This window comes from Mus caroli, chromosome 1, assembly GCF_900094665.2.
Source record: "Mus caroli chromosome 1, CAROLI_EIJ_v1.1, whole genome shotgun sequence".
NCBI lineage: Eukaryota > Metazoa > Chordata > Mammalia > Rodentia > Muridae > Mus > Mus caroli.
This window is the reverse complement of record NC_034570.1, coordinates 7,214,656-7,241,462: the sequence shown is the minus strand read 5'-3', so window position 1 is coordinate 7,241,462 and position 26,807 is coordinate 7,214,656. Positions and strand designations below refer to the sequence as shown.

At 38.7% G+C, this 26,807-nt stretch overlaps 1 protein-coding gene across 4 annotated transcripts in view; it reads right to left on the bottom strand.

The window, feature by feature from the left end:
• Positions 1–26,807, bottom strand: part of Prex2 (phosphatidylinositol-3,4,5-trisphosphate dependent Rac exchange factor 2) — a 301,528-nt gene that overhangs the window by 142,373 nt on the left and 132,348 nt on the right. For all 4 annotated transcript variants that reach the window (XM_029482876.1, XM_021163512.2, XM_029482881.1 and 1 more), the window contains 6 exons: positions 19,482–19,557; positions 15,110–15,182; positions 12,088–12,230; positions 11,858–11,950; positions 9,399–9,547; positions 2,218–2,303 (listed from right to left, as the gene is read on the bottom strand). In XM_029482876.1, coding sequence (XP_029338736.1) covers positions 2,218–2,303; positions 9,399–9,547; positions 11,858–11,950; positions 12,088–12,230; positions 15,110–15,182; positions 19,482–19,557 — 620 coding nt within the window. The remainder of the gene's footprint in view (positions 1–2,217; positions 2,304–9,398; positions 9,548–11,857; positions 11,951–12,087; positions 12,231–15,109; positions 15,183–19,481; positions 19,558–26,807) is intronic.

The window sequence follows — 26,807 nt, the reverse complement described above, 5'->3', positions numbered from 1 at the left end:
TGTTAGAAGGTAAATGGGAGTTTGGGAGCCAGAGAATGTGTGAACAATTAAGCAATTATCAGTCATCCATTCACTTTGAGTCTATATATACATAACTGTGTACCTATGGAAATGTACCTAAGCAAATATGTAAGTGGCATGTCCTAACTGGATACTTAAGATTTTTTAATACAAACACACACACACACACACACACACACACACACACACACACACACACACTATACCNACACACACACACACACACACACACACACACACACACACACACACACTATACCAATGTCCATAAAACTTACCCCTGCAAATAAAATATTCCCCCTGCAAAAATATACTGATAAAAGAATCATAAACAGAGATGGCATCAGGACATGCAGTTCTGTGAGGCCTGCAGAGGGCAGGGCAGATGTGTTTTGGTGTCTCATTTTGTTGCTTTTTCTCTCCAGCTATTCTGAAGAAAGAGCCAGGAAGGTGCTCAGACTAATCCAAGGCTGAACTCTAGTGGCCTGGGAGCAGCAACACTAGCAAGAATGACCACAGTGGCCCTTTCTTGGGGCATAATTTGCTTGATAATGAATCACCACTGAGTTTAAAAAAAAAAAAAGTCTGAGACAAACACAAAAGTTTCCCCATCCCCAGCCTTTCCCATTTGAGAAACAAAAACCATGAACCCAGAGGCCACACACTCAGAAGTCAGTGATGGACTACACCTCTGCACACTGCTCTATGCATTTAGGCTAGGATGAGACAAACTTCCCTCACAGGTAATAAAAACAGAAACCATATATGTGTTAGCTCAGTGCATGTCTGTTCCAGTGTTGAAAGACCTTTAAATGTGGAAAGGCATTCAATGTTTCCCCATTGTGGAAATACAAGTGGAACGCTACTTCTTTTGAAAGAACATATACTTTTGAGTCATACTTGCATTGGTTAATTTTATAGTACAAATTTGGTTCTGAAAGGAACACCCTTTCAAAATTTCTCTGCTTCATGCTTGAGTGACCATATGATGAGGTATTCAATTTCTTAGTACTACAAATATGACCTTCCCCGTATTACATAAGTGTGAGACTTTCCCTGTTCACAAAGGCCCTTGCCCCAGCAGCCAGGAAATTTGTTCTGTGCAACACTCAGAAATCTCTACTCCCTTTAGTGGTGTCAGGAAGAAATAAAAATACAGATCACAAGAGCTTTTTATTTGCCTTTCAAATAATTCCAAAAAAAATTAAGCAGGCTTTTAATCACTAAAATTATTTGGTTAAGAATGAATTTCAAAATGAAATTTTTTGAGAACTCAAAGGAAAATGTTGAAGGAAATATATAGCAAGATGGTATCAAGACCTGAACTCTCTACAAAACTTGAAACCTCTCATTTTTAAGTTATTGAACAAAGCCCCAAATTTTATTTGATGCTAAGAAAAACACAAATAGAACACCTTAAAATCATTAATTTAAACCAAAGTAGACCAAAAAAAAAATTATGACTGAGGTTGTCATTCTTCAATCAGATTTGTAACAATAATAATATAATTGAGAATTTGGGAGGGGCTGTTTTTTTTATTTATTTGTTCATGGGGTTTTCTTGTATGTGGCTATATGTGCGTGCATATGTGTGTGTGTTTGTATGCATATGTCGAGGGCCAAAGATTGGCATCTGGTGTCTTTCCTGGAGTACTGCACCAGTTTTTTAGCAAGGTTTCTCATTGAACCTGAAATTCGCCTTCAGACTGTATTAGACAGCCCGCAAGCCCAGGAGATTCTCCAGTCTCTGTGCCCACCCCTCCCCTCACCTGGGATTAAAGCTAAGTGCTAGCACACAAAGGTCTGTTTTGTATTTTGTTTCTAATGTGAGAGTTGGAGATCAGAATTCACAATCTCTGTTTGTGGGGCGAGTACTTCACCTATGCAGCCATCTCTCCCATCTCCCTTTTGTTTTTTTGAGAAAGGTCTCACTCTTGCCTGAGTTACCTAGTGTCAGAATGTAAATCAATCCTACCTTGGCTTTCCTGGGTGCTAGACATGTAGACATGAGAAAGGACACACAGATTGGAGTTTGAGATTTTATTTTGATGTGTGATTTTCAGAATGTCCTTTTAGGGCATTACTTCAGTGAAAGGGGTCCATTCCTAGCACTATGAGGACTCCTTTCAGTTGGACAGGGAAGAGCCAAAGCACCTGCTGGTGCACTTCTGGATACAGCAGCAAAGAATGTCTCACCTCTTCCCACCGCATGCACAACTGAAGGTCCAAAGCCTCTGATCTGGAAACCAAGCCCGTCTGCAGAATCTGGAATCTTAACGGTCCTAAAAGTAACCAGAAAATACAGTGAGACAAATGTAAACCCACAGTTGGTTCTGAACTCATCTACACCTTCTCTCAGATGGCAGGCAGGCAGGAATTTGGAGGTAGTAGCTCCTCCAGCTGAGACAGCTCAGGGCCCTCAACGGGATGTAAATAGAATGGTAGTGGTAGACTCCAGATGGGCTCCCCAAAGCAGGAAGTAAAGAACAATAGGTGTTAGAGGTCACTCCAGCTAAGTCAACTGCAGAGAAACTTCCTCACCAGGGAGCATGTGCAGTGTTGTTAACCTTTCCCCTACTGGACTTTTCAACCTCCTTGACACTAAAATCTCTTATGCATAGTCTTGCATTTTATTCGCCTACGTATCTCAAATAAAATTTTGTAAGAAGTGGGAAGCTCTTTGTTAGATTTCCCCCATTATTAGAAATGTCCCCTCTGGGGGGGGTGGGGGGACAGGAGAGGGGATAACAGGTGGAAGAGAAATCTAAGCCCCCGACATGGCCATCTGGGTTGTTACTCAGCTCAGACTGTTCTTTACTGGAGTGTGTTCTTGCTGTCCCATTTGTCCTAACTGAACTTTCCACTGCTTGATCTAGTACTGTTCCCCGATGAATTCTTATATTACAGGGGAGACTGCTGCTAGGATCAAGACCAGAAGAAACTGGAAAACTGGGGAAGGTCTACCTGGTGGACACCACTGAGTGAGAAGCCTGTGAAGATAACAATGGCCATTGCCTAACCCAAAATGAGGCATGTAATAGGGATGCCATAGAGTGCCCATAAACTCTTACATAGATGCATCCTCTGTGGGAAAAAACATACAATGTGGACAGCTAAACTAGCTCTACATTCTTATACTGCTACATGTAGCTGGGTAAACTTGTGTTTAGACTAGCTGCTGCTATAAAACATGCTGCAGAAACTGCTGGAGGCTATCACTATTAAAACTTACTTTGTAGTATGCTGATGGGGATTAAAGAGACAGTTTCTATACTAGTTAAATTCTGTTTCTAGCATAAAACCATTACCAAAGCAAGCTGTAGGGGCACTGGTTTCATCTCATAGATTACTGCTAATCATCAAGGCAAAGGCCGAGGCAGGAACAGAAGAGAGACCATAGGACAACAGTGCTTAGAGGCTTACTCCCTGCTTCTGCACAGCTAGCTTCCCTACGCAGGCCAACACAACTGCCAAGGAGTGCCACAACTCAGAGGGCTGGGCCCTCTTTCATTCATTAGCAATCAAGAAAATGTCCCCAGAGATAACCCACAGAACAATCTGATGAAAGCAGTTCCTCAGCTAAGGCTCCCCTTCCTCAGGTGTGTCAAGTTGATATCCAAGATTAGCTATTACAAGTAGCAATCTGCCCTGCCCAATGCTGAGCTACATAGACACTCAAGAAAAAGGAAGCATTCTTCATTGACTTACTGTCACAAACAGGAAATACACTTCTACTGTTGCAAAAATCACCAGAGGCCGAACAAGGACAAGTTATAGAGGACAGAGCTGTCTAACACTACATCATATCCTTGGGAATTTGATTAACTTACACATTTCTATAATATATCTCTGGAAGAATAAAAACCCGAGTGAGAGAAGTATTGCCAAAGAACTCACACAAAAATGAATTTGAGGAGAAGAATATGAGACCGTTGTCATGGCACACTGGAAGGGATGTGCTGTTTGTCACCAACAATGGAGAGCATTCCCCAGAAGGAAGCCAGAAATCAAAGAGCAAACCCAAAGAGCAGAGAACTCTAGAGAGGACGGAGCATTTTTGTATAAAGATGAGTATCATAAACTGCAATAGAGAGCAAAAAAAAAAATGGACACAGTGCAGTACATTTTGCTGGATGGCCCTGCATACCTAAGTACCAACTGTGTTCAGAAAAGGATGAGTTAGTTATAAAGCAAATCTAAGCAGCCCTTCACAGACACACTGGACAGTCTGAAGATAGGCACATCTATTGGAGGCAGCTCGCAGAAGACCCTGCACCTGGAACAGCCTAGGAAACCACAAGGAACATTTAGGCCCGCAGGCAGTGCCTGACACTGAAGTCTCTGCTGTAAACCAGGCAAGCAATCAGTGATAAAAATGCAAATTTCCCTTCCAGTAGCAGTTGGAAAGTGCTATTGTAAATGAGGTTATATACCGTAGCATGATTTGCATATATGTATGACAGGGGTCAAAGAATCAGCACACCCACTATCCTTAATTCCATACTTGCTGGGGTCCAGGGCTGTATCCATTTCATTTGAACAGCAGATGATTACTATTATCTGTCAAAGAGACAAGTCATTTCACTAAAATGAAAGTGAACTAAGGCAGGAGGAGAATGAATACATGAGCTGGTGAGGATGAACCAACAGTGGCTTCCTGCTTTCGCGTACACTTTTTGCAAATTCACTTAACATGGACTACTTTACAGCTTCCAAGTGTGTACTTAATTTCTTCTGGGTTATTTGTAATTCTCAGCAGCCTCTCAACACTGTTCTCAGCAAGGTCTGCCCATCTAACTAACTCTGCTATGAGATTCTGACTTCTACTCTTCAAGATTACCATACATTTTTTTAAACAAAATGTGTACACAACATCATGATAGCCATTTTAGGGGAAAACTTGGAATTCCTCTAATTAAACATGATTAAACTAAAATAAAAACATGACCTTCGGAAATCATATTTTTCCAATGGGAAAACTACATTCCCTATTAAAATAATCAATAAAATTATTCGTGAAGATTGTTCTATTTCTGGTAGAGAATAAATATGTAAAATGAGCTCCTGCAAAGCCTTTTGGAGAAATTCCTTTATGCCATCAAGTGTAAAACATGGCTGGAATCAAAGGAAAGTTCTGTTGTATTTACTTCTGATATATTTGTCTTTTCCTCTCCAAACAGGATATTACTTAAATTACAAAAACAAAGAAAAAAAAAGGGTGATCCAACCAAAGATTCCACACGGTTTCTCCTGAGCTCTCACTTCTGGGCCTGATCTAAAGATGTTCCCCAATCCAGCTGGCCTTGGAAGCCTGAGAAGGAGAAAGTCTGATTTAAGACAAAATGAATTCTTTGGAGAGAGAGCTATCACTGCATCTCTCTCCGCTCCCACTCTTCTTTATCTAGGTGAGAATCACTCACTGTGGTGAGCACTGTGATGACCTGTCTGCACCAGGGCATGAACAGCCTGCTGGCCCTACTTTACTTCATGAACTTTCTGAGAAGTTACCTGTCATAGCAGAAAATTCACCTAGGAGAAAACTTCTACCGTTCTCGTTATACACAAGTATAATTTATGAATGAAAATATCAAGGAAATCCTAAGATACTGTACAAGGTTGGGGATGCATTTGTTGTGGTTGAATGTAAAATGTCCTGAACAGAACCATGTCCTGGAGACATGACAAACAATGGAGTTTTTGGTGAGTGATCCTGAGATATCTGACCTACTTGATGGTGTCAGACCTTGATGGACTCACAATACTCTGGATTGTTGGGAGGTGATGAAAAGTAAAACTTGGGACCTAAATAGAGGATCAGATCCATGGAGGTGTGTTGTTAGGGGTTGTGTCTTCTCCTGAATGCTTCCTGCCTTTCTTTCATTCGTTTTCTTTTCTTTTCTTTTTTTTGTTTTTTTTTTGGTTTTTTTGTTTTTGTTGTTTTGTTTGTCTGTTTTGTTTTTTTGAGACAGGGTTTCTCTGTGTAGCCCTGGCTGTCCTGAAACTCACTCTGTAAACCAGGCTGGCCTCAAATTCAGAAATCTGCCTGCCTCTGCCTCCCAAGTGCTGGGATTAAAGGTGTGCGCCACCACTGCCTGGCTGCTTCATGCCTTTCTATTTGGCTGTTTTCAGGGTCCCATGAGGTCACCACACACTCCCACCACCATTATGTTCTGACCTAGCACATAGAGCCAAGCAACCATGAACAGAGTCCTGTGATACTGGTAGCTAAGTAAGCCCTTCCTCCTTTGAGTTGCTTATGTCATCTATTAGTCACAGTTTCACAAGAAAACCAATGAGGTCAGCCTTATTAGTCAGGAAGATATTAGTGAACATATAGTAAATAGATTATTGTAAGTATCTAGAATGTTTCAAAGCCTTCAAAAACTTCCACCTCTTTACATAATCAGAAATCTAGACAGAAGTCCGGGAAACGAGTAATCTATGAGGTTTAGAAGGTCACTTTCAACTGAAAATGTTAAGAGTGGGAGTATTCTTGTGGCATCTACTATTATAATATGACTATAACTATTTATAGCCAAGGCACACTGCGGTGTCTGAGCACATGTCTGCTGCTCACAGTAGTATATTGAGAGTGTCTACGAGCAATTAGCAGATAGACTAGCTTGGGATGCCAGGATACAGCCCGCAGTACAGAAAGTGTCTACTAGAGTTTGGAGTTCGAGAATTTTGCTTTATAAAACATTCTCCTCAATGGAAACCAGTATAACTGTCTAAAGACCATATACACACACCAGTTAATAAATGTTGTAACTTACAGGAGGATTTCTCATATCAAATACCACTCTAGCTTATTTATAGTGTCTCTTAAAAAGAGAAGATAAGTTTTTCTTTAATATATGTGAATGTTCTAAGGACCCAATATAGGGAGAATATTAGAGGAACTTATACCTTTCAAGTATATTAAAAGAAACATGAGTATGCAATCCTTTTAATATTTATTCATTCATTTATCCTCTGTGTGTGTGTGCATGTGTGTGTGTGTGTGTGTGTGTGTGTGTGTGTGTGTAGTGTGTGAGTAGTGTCAAAGGACAGTTTTCAGAAGTTTACACTGCACAGCATCACTTAGGGAATGGTTGGGAAACATATCGTGTGTGTGTGTGTGTGTGTGTGTGTGTGTGTGTGGTGTCAAAGGACTGTTTTTAGGAGTCTACACTGCACAGCATCACTTAGGGAATGATTGGGAAACATGAACCTAGGACTCTGATGGCTACGGATTTGTTCCCATCTGTTTATTCTTGATGTCACTGGCTCTGTGCTCTTTCAATTATTGAAATGTCTGTGTAAGCAGATCAGCTATTTAAAGGGTAAATTGGGTGTCCATAGAGCATATTCTTATATTCACTAATAATTGTTCCAAATACCTCTGTAGTCCTTCCTAAGATATTTTATTGCTTCTAAATGCCCTAAATGTGTCAGGACATAGGCAACTAAGCAGGGCTAGATAAAGAGGGGAAAAATAAGCTTTAATTATATATAGAGAGAAGATATTGCAGTGGTTCTTTGCTGCCCTCTAGCCCAGTGTTTCCTGTGAGAAACTGTAATAACAAGCTACACTTATGCTTTCAGGCCACTTAGTGCATTACATTATGAGCTAAAGCACCCGTGACCATTAATGACTTAGCATTGTCAGAAAAGGATGTTCTAGGGAGAATCCAGTCAATAATAATACACTCAGACTCAAGAAGAATGTACATATGATGCATCTAGCTATTGCTGAATGTATGTGGCTATATAATACTTTACATATAAAAGTATTTTAACATCAATAAGAATACCAGCTATGGTTATAATATTTTCTTCAATTGTTAAACAATTCTTTATAAATGTCATCCTTTATATTCATCTTAAAATTAATGAAGTTGCTTGTTGTAACTGATACAATTTTTAAATAGTAATTGAGACATAGCTTATTCACATGTTCTGTTAAATACTTTACATACATGTCATCTCAACCATTTGATGCCACAGTTCACAATTAAGCTTAGAAAGAAAAATCAGGTCACTGGTAGAACGAAATCAGAGAATAGAAGCCAATGAACTGCATGTACACCAAGTGTTTTAGCTAAAGACACTACAATAGAACATGGCCCTATTCTATATGTATATAATTACATTATGCACCAATACTTGGAAAAAACAGTAATTGATTTCAAAAAAGTAGTAGCTGTTTATTTAAATGTGGTAAGATTTGGAGGAAAATAATATCTTCTAAAGAAATTTCTACTTTGAATTTTTCATAATAAATATTGTCACATTTCAGCTGTGATGTTATTCCCAAAAGGCTCCTGCGTTGAGTGGTCTCAAGAGATCAGCATTATCTAGAGATGACTGGATCATGAGGGTACTGATTTCCTCCCTTGGTTGACCCACGTATGAGTTAATAGACGTTGGGCTAATACTAACTGTGCCCTGTTGTAGGAAGTGAGCTACTGGGAGTATGCCTTTGGAGGCAGGTTTTGTCTAGGGGCTTTTTTGCTCCCTCTCCCTACTTTCTGACCATCACTGGGTGAGCAATTTTGCAACACCATGCCTTCCTGTCATTATGGACTGAAATTTCTGCAATTACAAGTTAAAGTAATCCTCTGCTCTTTTATGTTATCTCAGCTATAACAATGAAAAACAAACACAAACATTGGAATTTTTTCTATTTATGTAAACAGAAGCTGAGAGAGCCACAGAGCTTGGGGTTGGTTTTGCTTTAAAGGAAAGGGTAACTTCCTAAGTAAGTGCTTGCATGGTATACCTTCTACATTTGACTTCATGCATATGAGCAGTACATTATAGACTGTGTATAATCAACAACACTTTCTATAGCCAAACATACAGTTCTTTATTCTCGACTTAAAGGTGTTCCACTAAATTAGTTTTTACTCAGTCAAAGAAGCAGGGAGGAGGAAAACAGGGAGAAAGGGAGGAAGATGGAGGGAAGGAGACGCAGTGAGAGATAAAGAGAGATACAGAGAGGGAAAGAGACAAAGACAGAGTTCATTTGTCTGTGTGTTTAGTGTGTGTGGTATGTATAGTGTGTAGTATGTACATGTATGTGCATGCATGTGGCAGCCAGAGGGCAACCCTAGTTGTTGTTCCTCAAGTGATACCCACCTTGTCACATCATTTCTCGAGATTAGTATAACCCAAAATAGCAAAGGTTGGACAGTAAAAGAAAAACACCATTTAATTCAGGAGTGAGCACCTTTCAAGATAAGCAAGGCAGTTTCCTCTCTCACCTATAGACCTGCTCCTACCATGCAGGGGAGGGGTACATGTTGTATGCCAGGGGAGCCCAGTGATAAATAACACCCTGAAGTTAGCATCGATACTCTACTCATCCCTGTTCCTTCTGCTATGTCACTTACTCTCTTGGCTTTGTGCTCACGAGGACTCTCAGTGGCTTTCTGCTGTTTAAGCACGATTTCAGGAAGCAATCAACTTCAGGAAAAGGTCTCAGAAAAACAAGGTCACCATTAATGGCAAATATCTTCTTCCCAACTTCCATGCCAGCCATCTAAGGGGAAAGTAGAAAAAAAAAAAGGAATGATAATTTAATGAATAGTTTATATTTTCACAAAACTGAATCAGAGGAGGCTTAGCATGACCACATTTGGACATGAAAACATGTCTATAGCAACCTTATACAACAGAACTATGATGAGGGTTAACAATTATAATAATACAGAGAATCATTATAAATGAGATTGCAGAATCTTATTGAAATCAATCATCCCCTACATTCCCTAGCCCCATGAGTGCTTTTCCTAAATACTGTATGCATCTTTGGCTCTCTCTTGTTATTGTAACAACAGAGCCTTTAATTTAAAAAAAGAAAATCAAACTTGTCCTTTAACTTACAAACTGAGGTAGATAGATTGATAGATAGAAAGATAGATAGATAGATAGATAGATAGATAGATAGATAGATAGATAGATAGATAGATAGATAGATATGTATATATGTATCTCCAGGTATGTTTTATATATCATATAAACACATGTATTTTATATATTATATATTTATATACTGTATATAAGTTAATTTATTTAGCTCAGAAATTTTTATACCATGAATACATAAACATATTGACCACAACCAGTTTTTATCTCCAGCCTCCAACAGCATGAGTATGCCTAGTACAAAGGAATGGAAGGAGTGTCAAGGGATCTAAGCAAGTACAGTCCAACAAGTGCAGGTTTTACCTAATGCAACACGTGGAAAGATGACAAGGAGGACATTGCCCCTACAGTTAGCGCAGGCGTTCTAACCAGCAAGACTGGCCTCGGTCTTGAACTGCTTAATGAGACATTAAGTAACTCTGTCTTGAGTTACTTAATGAGGTAGTCTTTTATCTATGGCAGAGTAGGATGATGCTCTGCCCTAAGAGCAGCCTCTAAAAGTGTCAGGAAGAAGCATGTCATCCTACAGAACTATTAACCATGGTCATTTGATGGACAGATACACAAACAGAATACAAATGGACTGGAGGCAATATATTTGCACTTAGAGCGCTGGATAGAAAGCTTTATCTTGCACACGTTTGATTTAGGGTGAAATAAAAGACCTTTACAATAAGGTTACACTTACTTTACACAGAGTACCACTGACTTTACTACACAGATTTAAAATTATGTATGTTCTACTATTACAGTTTTTACATTTTTATGAAAGACCTGAATACTAAGGTGTTCACTTAGTTATGTACCTTGCATGTTAGGTAGCAGGGTAGTTTTTAAATCCAGTATCATTGAGGTACATCACTGGTAAGCTCAATGAGGAAAGAAAGAAAGGAGGGAGAGAAGCAAGGAGGAGGAAAACCGGGAGAAAAAGGAGGAAGATGGAGGGAAGGAGAGGCAGTGAGAGATAAAAACTGATACAGAGAGGGAAAGAGACAAAGACAGAGTTCATTTGTGTGTGTGTGTGTGGTGTGTATAGAATGTAGTATGTACATGTATGTGCACGCATGTGGCAGCCAGAGAGCAGCCCTAGTTGTTTTTCCTCAAGTGATACCCACCTTGTCACATCATTTCTTGAGATAGGTCTTTCATTGGCTTGGTAATCACCAAGCAGCATAGGATAGCTGGCCTGTGAATGCAGGGATTCACCGACTTCCACCTCACAAGCATGGGATTACAAGCACACATACCACATTCAAAACAAAACAATGGGTTTTGTTTATCAAACTCAGTTCCTCATGTATATACAGGAAAAACATCAGAGTTTCCAGCTCAGAACAGAGAACGTCATCTGCTTTCTAAATGTCTATAATTCTAGAAGCTAAAATGCTAATATATAACTGCTATCAAATGAATATTTCTCAATGAAGGCAACAACAATCAGAAGAGTCCACTGTTTAAAAACCTAGTGATGTGAGAAGATGTCAACTGATTTAATGAAAAAGTCAAAGTATTTGCTTTAATGATGGAAATTACATTCTTAGAAACGACAACAGAAGCAGAAAATAAAAGATATTTCCTTTGGTTGAATAGAAGAGTCATCTGGTAGACTTAGGACAACTGTCACACCCTATGCAACTTCCAAAAAATTCTAGGATAGATTCAATGTTTGGGACAATACTGGGGACACAAATCACATCTCTTGGAGACTGTTCGATTCAGAGCTATAGATCTCTGGAATACCAGCACTTCCCATTCTCAGTCATCACTAAGACACAGTCCCAGAGCTACAAACCCAATACTATAATAGAACCTTAGTACATGATTATTCAGAGACAGTATCTTCAATAAACACATAGCTGTTGATTTCACTTTGGCACTGTATTGCATGATGACAAACTTCAACAAAAATGCGAATTTATATTACCTCGGCATTCGACCCCTTTTCCACTAATTTTATTATTGGAACTTTGTTTTTGTCTTCCAGGCCAAAGCCATAGCTGCCTTCGTTGGATTTAATCTGAAATGTAAAATACTAATATTACTGATAAAGAATGAGGAGGTCTTTACACTGAAATACATGGAAAGCATCAACATGTTACTATGTTCTTGTGCTAATCACTGCCCAGAAGGAAACAGAAGGTGGCAGCAGCTTACCAACAGTGACTTAGCTATGACGTTCTCCACAACCTTCAAGTCATGTTTCATAAGCCTATGCTTCATATTTGATCCTTCCATTTCCTCATCAGCAAAAAAGCGGAAAAGTAGAGGCTCATCTTTGAATTCACTTTTTTCTAGGACTAAAGAAATGGAGAGATTCATATAATGTCAGCAAACTCAAATCCCAAGCTCACTTTCCACACCAATACACACACACTCAGGGAATTCTGCCAACCATAAGTTCAGCATTGGATTCCTAGAAAAAGGTTTCCCACAGATGCCCCTCACATTCCTTCAATGACCTATGCCTACTTTTCCTTTAAATTACTGTTATCTGTAGGGTTTTCCATCTTAAAGTGAGTATCATCTTCTCAATGTTGAGATTTTAATCTCCCTTTGTCCAAATGCAATTCAAAATTTAAGGAAAAAAATACAGTAACTGCTAAATCTCATACACTCTAAATGCAAAAACATAGGACATTTTCCACTTTCAGAAAATAATCCTGCTTAATGGTCTGCATCTTTATGGGAAAATCCAACTGGGCTACAGTGCGATAGCTATTCCCTGTTGTCAACTTGAATATATCTAGAATGAACTACAATCAGAAATGGAGGGCACCCCTGTGATCCAGATCTTGAAGTTGGAAGACAAAGGCTTTTGATTCAGATCTTGAAGCACAGTGGCCATGAAAAGCTTAGACTCAGGCAAGATGATACATGCCTTTAATCCGAGGAGACAGAGGCAAGAAGATCTCTGAGTATGTTAAGTCTGGGACAGAGCAAGTATCAAGTGAAGAACAGCTTAGGTCCAGGTGTAATAGTACACACCTTTAATCTGGGCAATACCTTCTGCTGGAGGCCTACTTAAGGGCAATGGAAAAAGGAAGGCTTTCTTCTTCCTCACCTGATTGTATTTATTTGCCAGTGCAGTGTGTTGGAACCTACTTCTTCAGGATTCTAGCTTATACCAAGGATCAGCTGAAGCAACTAGTGTCATGGACTGAGCAACTAACATTGCCAAATAATCTTACTTCTGCCAAGGTCAACTTTATCTCTTTTATCCAAATGTTAATATTTTACGTATCCCCCTAAGATCCCTGGTATAAACTGGTAACATATGTTGGGTATGTTTTGTTAGCTTTGTTTAAACTACAGGTAGATACAGATAACAAGAATGTATATTGAATGCAATCTTGACAGTAACCAAAATGCTTTAGGAGAAAACTCTGTGTTTCTCATTCTTTATCATTAATGCCTTGTAGTGTACTTGTAGGGACAAGGTAACCCACCGTAATGGGAAGGCTGTGGTGCCAGTGCACGTAACTTTCTGATAAATCAGCCCAGGTCTGGGTCAACTCTCAGTGTGGAAATTAGAAAGTTACCTAAACTGTCTTCATATTAGTTTTCTTGACTGCAAATGAAGGTCAAATAAATCTTCATCCTGCTCTGACTACAAGGAAGTGCTGTATGGAAACGGCTTGGCATGTGTCAAGCAACCAGAAGGGGCATTCGATTTCATTGTTTTTGACAGAGTTCCAGAAAATAATGTGGAGCAGATGGTGCATGGGTGATCTTTGGACAGAAGAGCATCTGGTCACATGGTGACAAATGAAGCTACCAGCCACACAATAAACAGTAAGGAGCCACAGTGAACAACAGAAAGGACAAACACTTTGGGCTGAGTTAAGTTTGGCCTCCATGATCTATCTGTTTTCTGGAAGATCACATGGTATTTTCTCCAAACAATTGGCACATAGTAGGCAAGAGAAGCACCAAGAAATCCAGGCTAGGGACTGTATTCAGCTGAAGTTTTGCTGTCACTTAGTACTTTGGAAAAATGCTTATGTGAAATTATTGCCTGTTGTTGCTTTGGGTTAAAGGAGAAAAATAACTGAGGGGTGTCCATTGGATTTTATACTTCTATCCTTAAAATATTATAATTTCTTCCATCAGTAGTTTGCTCTTCAGGGACCAATATTTCTTCATCTTAACACTCCTGGTGATCTAAACATGAGGACATGAGTCAGAAAGGATACCCCCCCCTCATCTTAACACTCCTGGTGATCTAAACATGAGGACATGAGTCAGAAAGGATACCCCCCTCAAAGGACTGTGACTGGTGCTCCCTTTTTATTCAGTTGTTGATAACCTACTGAAAGTAGTTGATGAATGGATGCTATATCAGCCAGATGTTGAGAAGCATATGGCATTAGTAACTGAAAAGAGCCTGCTTGCATGCACTGTATAAGATGGCACACATAGACGGGAAACTCTCATTACTTTGATAGATGGAGAAATTAAAATTAAAACACCAATGCGTGAGCTGGGTGTGGTGGCACATGCCTTTAATCCCAGCACACGGGGGCACAGGCAGGCAGATTTCTGAGTTTGAGGCCAGCCTGGTCTACAAAGTGAGTTCCAGGACAGCTAGGGCTATACAGAGAAACCCTGTCTCGAAAACAAAAACAAAAACAAAAAACCACCACCACCACCAACAACAACAAAAAAACCCACTAATGTGTAATGATATTTGAAGGTATCAAGCAAGAAAAAATCTAATAGAATAAAAGATATTTATTACCAAAGATTTAGTTCTGTAAGATGATTTTGAGTATGATGTCCTAAAATGAACAATAAATATTAAACATACATGCTCTTATCTATTCATCCGCCTATACATAACATTCAGGCAAGATCATGATTGTTTATATAAAATTAATTCAAAGAGATACATGAAATTTTTAAAAAGAAAATAAAACCTCTAAGTCATGTTCTGGCTCTTTTGGAGTCAACACAATATAGAAAAACAAGAGAAAGTTTAGAAAAACTGGTAGATAATGTGCTACAAAAATGGCACCAATAGTGAAATCAGTCGCAGATGTCGTGACTCATCTGGGACCCATGGCAAGACCCAGATAGGTTGTCTTGACCTTAGTGGATCACTGAGACACTCCCAATGTCCCAAGAGGAACCAAAACAATGAGATCCATGTGTGAGGTTTGAGGGTAAGAGTTCCTACCGTGATGCATAAATCCATTGTCACAGAGCCCAACAGCAAATATCATTGCCTCTTCCCTGGTACGGCAATCACCCTGTTAACCAAAAAATAAATCACTGTGCATGGTGACAGGCAACTGGAGGCTGTATAGCACCTGAATTTAGTTTAAGGAACATCTCCCACACATGACATCATTACTCCCTAGGCCTTTTCTTAACACATTTCTTAGCACATAAGTACTCAACCAAATCTACTGTCATTTTTATTTCAATTCCACCATCAGTAGTCTCATTTGCTTTCTCCTTTTTCATTATGTAAATTAACATATTTTTTCTGGAGTCATTCAAACATCAGCTATTGCAGAACTCAGTTGTAGCACACAGGAATATCATGCTCTAAAGTTAGAGAGACTTCTTAATAATCAAGACAAAAGTATTCCATTGGGCTTTCAAAATCTTCCAGTCATCTCCAGTTTCACTTTCCAAAGTTTCTCACTTATCACTGGTCTTTAGTTAGTCCAGTTTCCTACAAATGCCTGAACTCCATCAGTGTCACTCTCACCTTCAGTAATGTAATGCCAGTACATACAATGTCCATTTCCCTATGTATAAAACACCAAGATAAACTGTACTTTTGGTTGTGAAAACTGTAACCCTGATATCCACCAAAGCAAACTGACTATGTACCTACATATATGCATCATATCTTCACCAATCCAGGTATTTGATAAGTCTTATGAATTTGTTTAAAAATATACATTTATTCATTTCTAAATATCACACCAAGTTCAAGATATGACACATTAAAGCTCAAAAAAAAAAGCTATTTTTTTCCTTCCAGTAATTTGGATCTTGTGAAGGATTTGATCTCTTTAAAAGTAGTACCTAGTTAAGAATCATTATCCAATTCAGTTAAGGTTCTTAGTCAGCCTGACTCTGGTGTACAGAGAAAGGCCCTGAGCCAGGTGGAGGATCCATGAGGACTTCTGTGGAGGATGATGCTAAAGAATTGTACAAAAGATTAAAAATGAGCCCAAATGAGTACCAACTTCTGAAAGGTAGGAACTTGCCTGCATGTGTCCTGATGCTTTATTTCTGCAGCTATTTAAAGGGTTAGGCTGAAAGCTTTGGTTGTTTTGATTATTTAAATGTTTTATTTACTGGACTAATATTTCATTAAAAGAAAGGGGGTATAAATGTAATCTCAAATACTGTAGTGATCCTACCTCTTTTAAAAATCCTTTGGAGTCTACTTAGATCTGGGAAGCTCTGAAGAAAGTGTAAAAACCATTGCTTGGATGGGATGAAACAAGAACTTGTCTAATTAAAAAATATAAATGTTGCCTGCACATCACACATAAGCAAATCACATGATGTTTTAGTAATACATCACCATACTTATCCAGGGAGGAATAAGGTATTTGGTTATAAGCCATTGGAATAAAAGCATCAGTCTAGGAAGTAGCAACATATGGAGAACAGAACAAAGTCATTGCATTGTCCAAGATGGTATCACTCACATATCACAGATATGCACAGCATCCAAAGATATCTCACAACAGCCTGTGGACTGCTGCGCTGTAGCTTAGCTAACTCCAGCTGCCCAGTCATGCTGTCCAAATCCAGTCAGTACTGATTAGTGTGCAGATTAAGTCAAATACAAGTCTAGGTGGAAAGGGAGCCCTATTTTATCTCTTCCCCTAAATTAAGCACTTTAGCTTGCTCCCTTTCCATCCCAAGGCAGCCCATGGTGCTCTATCTTGAAGCTCAGTATTAAGAGCTAGAAAGTCTGCCTTAACCGTACACATTGACCAGTATGAGAACTATGAAGCATCAGGGACCAATGTAGGAAGCCACAAATAGCTATTGTAGGATGAGGTGAGCAGTTGAAAACTCTATACTGGAGAAAGAGAGTTATAGGTCCAAACTTGTCTCAGTTTTAGCACAGCTGGCACCAAATACTGGTTACTTGAGACAACTTCCTTGGGAGTCTCAGACAATTAAGTAACAAATACTTTGTTTCAGCATGTTTCAGATAAAATAGGATACCTTAAATGTTAAAAAATACAAGTATTGTCTCCTCTAAAGTTAGTAACTGACTTTTTGCTTTAGAATTTAAAGGTTGATTTGGCACCAAGTTTTGCTCCCAACCCATTTCCTCAGCCTTCTCCCATATACCACATATCATATGAGCTTATGTTAATTCTAGAGCAGCATGAACTCTGTGCAAAAGTCTCTTCCTGAAGGAAGAACCAACCCAGCCACACACACACGACCAACAGTATTAAAGTGTTAGAAGGTATCTTACTGGGAAACTATGGAACATGTGATTACTAGTCCTCTCAAAGTCACTTTCATTCCTCTAAGAAAGCAAATTCTCAAATTTATATTCAATGAAATAAAAAAAAAATTAGAAATCAACACTAAACAATGAAATCTCAAACTGTATATATATACATATATATATGCATACACACATACTGTGTTTATATATCATTATGCATATTAAATTAGGTATTTAACTTAAAATGTTGACTAATTTCATTTTTAATATGTATTAAAAGTTTGTTACCTAGCACTTGGTGTGTTTTTGTTCAGCTGCTCATTGCTCAGTATGAGTTTTGATGCATACCAGAAGGAATACAATCACAGAGATGTTATTGATGAAGTTAGTTCTAGCAATATTATATACAGTTTATCTTATAAAGGTAATGCAGTAGATGAACATTCCTTTTTGTAAAGGCTTGTCTTGATTATGAAGTCAGAACTGGAAGATACCCATGAATGGATGTTTGTTTCAGTGTTGCACTGGCATTTCCTTCATAAAGAGTAGAGTTCTGAGTGTTAGGAATAGATATGAGAAGACTCTTCAGAGATGTTTGGTGACACAAGTGAACCCTACCTTAAAATGGCTTAAAGATAATTGAAGAAGAATCCCTAAAGTAAATTGAAAAAATCCTCAAATCTTCTAGTTAAGAACTTAGAAGTTGCCAGAGAGTGGTGGCACATGCCTGTAATCCCAGCACTCGGGAGACAGAGGCAGGTGGATTTCTGAGTTCGAGGCCAGCCTGGTCTACAGAGTGAGTTCCAGGACAGCCAGGACTACACAGAGAAACCCTGTCTCAAACAAACAAACAAACAAACAAACCAAAAGCCAAAAACAAAACAAAGCAAAAACAACAACAACAAAACCTTAGAAGTTGTGAGGCATGCGTGGTGGTGCAAGCCTTTAATCCCAGCACTTGGGAGGCAGAGGCAGGCTGATTTCTGAGTTTGAGGCCAGCATGGTCTACACAGTGAGTTCCAGGACAGCCAGGACTATACAGACAAACCCTCTCTCGAAAAACAGAAAAACAAAAACTAACCAAACAAAAAAGAACTTAGAAGTTGTCAATGACTGTGTCTTTAAACCAAGGAGAGGTAAGAAAGGGCTGGATGACATTTGAGAGAGGTGGCCTGGAGCAAAGGAATCAAATCTCTTAAATAAGAATTGATTTGACTTAATTTTTAAAAATAAATAATTATATACAGTAAAAAAAAAGGTTTGTTACCTACTTATAGGAGGAGAATAAGGATATTTTAATACAAACAAAACAGTGAGGCTGCTTATGAAATTGACTCAAATATTTATGTATAGCAATTGCATTTCAACCAAGCAAACCCCTGCCCCAGGCAGCAAGTTCAGTTCAAGTGTATATCACCTTTTCGTAGTGTCTTGAGTTTAGTCAATAGAATATATCCAAACACTTATTAGTTGACCTATCATAAAAATAACTACATAAATCTATACTTGAAAAGCTATTGTGATATGTTTATGTATGACATGTTGTATGTGTGAATTTTTAGTACTTATAAACATTTTTTTCACTTATAACCATAAATTTTCTCAGTACTGGTTGTCAACATTAAGATTCAATGAATCTGTAAAGCAATGAGTATACCCTCTGCACTACACAGACATTAAAGCTTATGTTATACATGCCAGGCTGGTATAAGACAAAATGACATGGAAGAGTTGAATTATTTGTGAGGACTAATGAACTTTAAAACAAATTAATAGAAAAAGCATCAAGATGACTTAGTGACTGAACTTAGCTATTCTTCACTGATAATCAAATTATGCTTGGTAGTTGATTTTATCTGTTTTTGTTTGTTTATTTGTGTGATGAAACTCAGCTCATGGTTTAAAAATAGGAACATCTTATTTTTGAAAAAGAAGATATCATAAAGGCTCTACAAGATCCCAGAAATCAAATCCAAATCTTAATTCAGCTTCATACTATCCCTATGAAGGCAGACAATAGAGATGACAGTGAATCAACCAGACAGCAAGTTCACAGCTCACACTTACATGAGAAAGAAGGAAGTGGGGCAACATCTATTTGTCTTCTTACCTGTGCAATTAACCAGTCTATCAATTTGTTGGCCATGACAACAGATTTGTAAGTTCTTAAATGGTAATCTTTATCTCTACAAAAAAAGAAAAAAGAAAGAAAGCACAAGTGTTAAATAAACAAGAAACTAAGTGAGCACTCGCAAGTCCTTCCATTCAGTATCAGTGTAGAGAGGAAAATCTACCAGTGCAATTTCAGCCAGCCAGAGTATGTATAATTAAGAGAAGTAAACAAAGTATATATGGTACAAAGATCTATCATATAAGAGAGGTCTGACCCATCAAAATATCTCAATAGGACATTTCTTCATTCACATGTTTTGCACACAGGATTATTACTTCTATCAAACCCGGTGATCTAGCTAGAAAACTGGCATCTCATTAGTGAATAAATAACAAAATAGAATTTCTCCCCCTATGTCATGGCTACTAAAACTATCCTCATGGGTCACGTTGAACACGAACTCGGTGGAAGCTCCCATGGACCCCAGAGGACTCTCCACGAGATCTTAGGATCACTGGTGAATGGAACACAATATCGATTCCAATCCAATTCTGATGGGCCTGTAACAGCAGGAGCAAGGACACTGTACCCCTGCCTGGCCAGTTGCTCAGGTTCCTTCTGATCAGTACTGGTACAACTTGGTTTCGAACACGCCAGACAGCCCCATTGTCCTCAAAGGAGACACCACTTCCAGGCACTGTAACACACCCAGGATCTTAGGTTTCCAGGATCCCAGGATAACAGGAGCTTGGTCACACCTGGATCACAGGTTCCCAGAGGAAGCTTGACTGACAAGAATTCTGACACACCCAGAATCTCAGGTTTACATGAGGCCACAATCAAAGGATCACAGAGAAAACTGGACTCTAAGAAGTTCTGAATCAACTGGGATTATGGGAAGGACAGACTCCAATCAGATATATTGAGGGCAGTAAGCACTTGAGATAATCAGATGGCAGGAGGCAAGAGTAAGAACAGAAGCAGCATAAATCAAGGTTACTTGGCATCATCAGAACTAAAATCTCAAACCATAGCAAGTCCTGGATAACCCATCACACAAGAAAATCAAGACATGGATCTAAAGTCACTTCTCATGATGATGATGGAGGACTTTAAGAGGGAAATACAAGAAAACACAGGCAAACAGATAGAAGCCCTTAAAGAGGAAATACAAAAATCCATTAAAGAGTACCAGGAAAATATTACCAAACAGGTGAAAGAATTGAACAAAACCATCCAGAGCCGGGCGTGGTGGCGCACGCCTTTAATCCCAGCACTCGGGAGGCAGAGGCAGGCGGATTTCTGAGTTCGAGGCCAGCCTGGTCTACAAAGTGAGTGCCAGGACAGCCAGGGCTACACAGAGAAACCCTGTCTCGAAAAACCAAAAAAAAAAAAAAACCATCCAGGATCTAAAAATGGAAGTAGAAACAATAAAGAAATCACTAAGGAAGACAATTCTAGAGACAGAAATCCTAGGAAAGAAATCAGGAACCACAGATGCAAGCATCAGCAACAGAATACAAGAGAAGGAAGAAGGAATCGCAGGTACAGAATATTCCATAGAAAACATGGACACAACAATCAAAGAAAATGCAAAATGCAAAAAGATCCTAACTCAAAATATCCAGGAAATCCAGGACACAATGAGAAGACCAAACCTAAGGATAATAGGTATAGAGAAGAATGAAGATTTTTCAACTTAAAGGGCCAGTAAATATCTTCAACAAAATTATAGAAGAACATTTTTATAACCTAAAGAATGAGATGCCCATGACAATACAAGAAACCTACAGAACTCCTACTAGACTGGACCAGAAAAAAAAATTACTCCCAACACATAATAATCAGAACAACAAATGCACTAAATAAAGACAGAATATTAAACGCAGTAAGGGGAAAAGGTCAAGTAACATATATAAAGGCAGGCCTATTAGAACTACTCCAGACTTGTCACCAGAGACTATGAAAGCCAGAAGATCCTGGACAGATGTTATACAGACCCTAAGGGAACACAAATGCCAGCCCAGGCTACTATACCCAGCAAAACTCTCAATTACCATGGATGGAGAAACCAAAGTATTCCATGACAAAACCAAATTCACAAAATATCTTTCCACGAATCCAGCCCTTCAAAGGATAATAAAGGGAAAATTCCTACACAAGGAGGGAAATGACACCCTAGAAAAAGCAAGACAGTAATTCTTCAACAAACCTAAAACAAGACAACCACAAGAACAGAATACCAACTCTAATAACAAAAATAACAGGAAGTAAAAATTACATTTCCTTACTATCTCTTACCATCAATGGACTCAATGCCTCAATAAAAAGACATAGACTAACAGACTGGCTATATAAACAGGACCCAACATTTTGCTACATACAGAAAACCTACCTTGGGGTCAAAGACAGAAACTACCTTAGAGTAAAATGCTGGAAAAGAATTTTACAAGCAAATGGTCCAAAGAAACAAGCTGGAGTAGCGATTCTAAAATCAAATAAAATAGACTTCCAACCCACAGTAATCAAAAAAGATAAGGAGGGGCACTTCATACTCATCAAAGGTAAAATCATCTAAGATGAACTCTCAATTCTGAATATCTATGCTCCAAATGCAAGGACATCCACATTCATTAAAGAAACTTTACTGAAAATCAAAGCACACATTGCACCACACACAATAATATTGGGTGACTTTAACACCCCACTCTAATCAATGGACAGATACTGGAAACAGAAACTAAAGAAAGACACAGTGAAACTAAGAGAAGTTATGAAACAAATGGATTTAACAGATGTCTACAGAACATTTTACCCTAAAACAAAAGAATATACGTTTTTCACAGCACCTCATGGTACCCTCTCCAAAATTGACCATATAATGAGTCACAAAACAGCCTCAAAAGTTACAAAAATATTGAAATTATCCCATGCATAGTATCAGATCAACACGGACTAAGGGTGATCTTCAATAATAACATTAATAATAGAAAGTCAGCACTGACATGGAAGCTGAACAACACTCTACTCAATAACTTAGTCAAGGAAGACATAAAGAAAGAAATTAAAATTTTTTTAGCATTTAAAGGAAATGAAGCCACAACATACCCAAACTTGACAGCTTACCTAAAAGCTCTAAAACAAAAGGAAGCAAATTCACCCAAGAGGAGTAGACAGCAGGAAATAATCAAACTGAGGGTGGGAATCAACCAAGTTGAAAAAAAAAAAAAGTACTATACAGAGAGTCAACCAAACCAGGAGCGTTTTTTTGTTGTTGTTATTGTTTTTTGTTTTTTTGTTTTGTTTTGTTTTGGTTTTTTGAGAAAATCAACAAGATATATAAATCCTTAGCCAGACTAACTAGAGGCCACAGGGACAATTTCCCAATTAACTAAATCAGAAAAGAAAAGGGAGACATAACAACAGAACCTGAGGAAATCCAAAATATCATCATACTCTACTACTAAAGGCTATACTCAACAAAACTGGAAAACCTGGATGAAATGGACAAATTTCTAAACAGATACCAGGTACCAAAGTTAAAACAGGATCAGATTAACAATCTAAACAGCCCCATTTGCTCTAAAGAAATAGAAGCAGTCATTAATAGACGCCCAACCAAAAAAAGCCCAGGACCAGATAGGTTTAGTGCAGAGTTCTCTAAGACTATCAAAGAAGACCTAATTCCAATTTTCCTCAAACTATTTCACAAAATAGAAACAGAAGGTATTCTACCCATTTAATTCTATGATGCCACAATTACTCTGATACCTAAACCACACAAAGGCCCAACAAAGAAAAAGAATTTTGGACCAATTTCCCTTATGAACATCGATGGAAAAATAGTCAATAAAATTCTCGCATATTGAATCCAAGAACACATCAAAAATATCATTCATCATGATTAAGTAGCCTTCATCCCAAGGATGCAGGAATGGTTTAATATACAGAAATCCATCAATATAATCCACTATAAAAACAAATTCAAAGACAAAAATCACATGATCATTTTGTTAGATGATGAGAAAGCATTTGACAAAATCCAACACCCCTTCATGATAAAAGTCATGGAAAGATCAGGAATTTAAGGCCCACACCTAAACATAATAAAAGCAATATACAGCAAACCAGTAGCCAACATCAAACTAAATGGAGAGAAACTTGAAGCAATCCCACAAAAATCAGGGACTAGACAAGGCTGCCCACTTTCTCCCTATCTATTCAATATAGTACTTGAATTCCTAGTCAGAGCAATTCGACAACAAAATCGTTACTCTAGCTAGATATGTTGCAGAAGATGGCCTAGTCAGCCATCACTGGGAAGAGAGGCACCTGGGTATTGCAAACTTTATATGCCCCCGTACAGGGGAATGCCAGGGCCAAGAAGCAGGAATAGGTGGGTAGGGGAGCAAGGCGGGGTGGGGGTATAGGGTACTTTCAGGATAGCACTTGAAATTTGAAATGTACATGAAGAAAATATCTAATTTTAAAAAAGGAGATCAAGGGGATACAAACTGGAAAGGAAGAAGTCAAAATATCACTATTTGCAGATGATATGATAGTATATATAAGTGACCCTAAAAATTCCATCAGAGAACTCCTAAACCTGATAAACAGCTTCAATACAGTAACTGGATGTAAAATTAACTCAAACAAATCAGTGGCCTTTCTCTACACAAAGGATACACAGACTAAGAAAGAAATTAGGGAAACAACACCCTTCACAATAGTCACAAATAATATAAAATACCTGGGTGTGACTCTAAGGAAGTGAAAGATCTGTATTATAAGAACTTCAAGTCTCTGAACAAAGAAATTGAAGTAGATCTCAGAAGATGGAAAGATCTCCCATAATCATGGATTGGCAGGATTAATATAGTAAAAATGGTTATCCAGCCGAAAGCAATCTACAGATTCAATGCAATCCCCATCAAAATTCCAACTCAATTCTTCACTGAGTTAGAAAGGGAAATTTGGAAATTCATCTGGAAATATCAAAAAACCTACGATAGCAAAAACTACTCTGAACAATAATAGAACCTCTGGTAGAATCACCATGCCTGACCTCAAGCTGTACTACAGAGCAATTGTGATTAAAAACTGCATGGTACTGGTACAGCAACAGACAGGTAGATCAATGGAATAGAATTGAAGACCCAGAAATGAACCCACACACCTATGGTCACGTGATCTTTAGCAAGGGACCCAAAACCATCCAGTGGGAAAAAGAGCATTTTCAACAAATGGTGCTGGCAGAACTGGTGGTTATCATGTAGAATAATGCAAATTGATTCATTCTTATCTCCTTGTACAAAGCTCAAGTCTAAGTGGATCAAGGAATTCCACATAAAACCAGAGACTCTGAAACTTATAGAGGATAAAGTGGGAAAAAGCCTCGAAGATGTGGGTACAGGGGAAAAATTTCTGAACAGAACAGCAATGACATGTGCTGTAAGATGAGAATTGACAAATAGGACCTCATAAAATCTCAAAGCTTCTGTAAGGAAAAAGATACTGTCAATAAGACAAAAAGGCCACCAACAGATTGGGAAAGGATCTTTACCAATCCTAAATCTGATAAGGGACTCATATCCAATATATACAAAGAACTCAAGAAGCTGGACTCCAGAAAAGCAAATGACCCTATTAAAATATGGGGTACAGAGCTAAACAAAGAATTCTCAACTGAGGAATACCAAATGGCTGAGAAGCACCTGAAAAAATGTTCAACATCCTTAATCATCAGGGAAATGCAAATCAAAATAACCCTGAGATTTTACCTCATACCAGTGAGAATGTCTAAGATCAAAAATTCAGGTGACAGCAGATGCTGGCGAGGATATAGAGAAAGAGGAACACTCCACCATTGTTGGTGGGATTGCAAGCTTGTACAACCACTCTGGAAATCAGTTTGGTGGTTTCTCAGAAAATTGGACATAGTGGACCGGATGATCTAGCAATACCTCTCCTGGGCATATACCCAGAATGTGTTCCAACTTGTAATAAGGACACATGCTCTGCCAGGTGTGGTGGCACATGCCTTTAATCCCAACATTTGGGAGGCAGAGGCAGGTGGATTCTGAGTTCGAGGCCAGCCTGGTCTACAGAGTGAGTTCCAGGACAGCCAAGGCCACACAGAGAAACCCTGCCAAAAAAACAACAACAACAAAAAAAAACAAAAAAAAAACAAAAAACAAAACAAAAAACAAAAAATAAAAAACAAAACACACACACCCACATGCTCCACTATGTTCATAGCAGCCTTATTTATAATAGCCAGAAGCTGGAAGAACCCAGATGTCCCTCAACAGAGAAATGGATACAGAAAATGTGGTACATGTACACAGTGGAGTACTACTCAGCTGTTAAAAACAATGAATTTATGAAATTCCTAGGCAAATGGATGGACCTGGAGGATGTCATCCAGAGGAAGGTAACCCAATCACAAACAACATACATGATATGCACTCACTGATAAGTGCATATTAGCCCAGAAGCTCAGAATCCTTCTTAGAAGTGGGTACAAATTACCCATGGAAGGAGTTACAGAAACAAAGTTTGGAGCAGATCCTGAAGGAATGACCATCCAGAGACTGCCCCACTTGGTGATCTATCCCATAAACAACCACCAAACTCCAGACACCATGACAGATGCCAAGAAGAGTGTGCATACAGGAGACTGATATGGCTCTCTCCTGAAGGGCTCTGCCAGTTCCTGGCAAATACAGAAGTGGATGCTCACAGTCATCCATTGGATGGAGCCCAAGGTCCTCAATGAAGGAGCTAGAGAAAGTACCCAAGGAACTGAACAGGTTTGAAGTGCCATAGGAGGAACATCAGCATAACCTAACCAGTATCCCTAGAGTTCCTTGGAACTAAACCACCAATCAAAGAAAACACATGGTGGAACTTATGGCTCTAGCTGTATATGTAGCAGAGGATGGCCTAGTTGGTCATCAATGGGAGGAGAGGCCCTAGGTCCTGTGAAGGTTCTATGCCCCACTATAGGGGAATGGTAGGACCAGGAATGGGAGTGGGAATGTTTGGGAGCAGGAAGGGGTGGGAGGGGATAGGGGATTTTCAGAGGGGAAACCAGGAAAGAGGATAACATTTGAAACTTAAATAAAGAAAATATCTAAAAATAATAAAAAACTATCCTCAAAGTGTGGTGCATAGAGCCTGAAAACTCTTGAGTATATATTCTCCAAGAAGAGAGGGGATGCACACTGTACTTACTCATAGGATTTCTGTAAAGCCTGCAAGCCTGAAGAAGCTACAGGAAGACTGTACTACATAAGTTTTCTAAGCAAAGCATGGAACCAT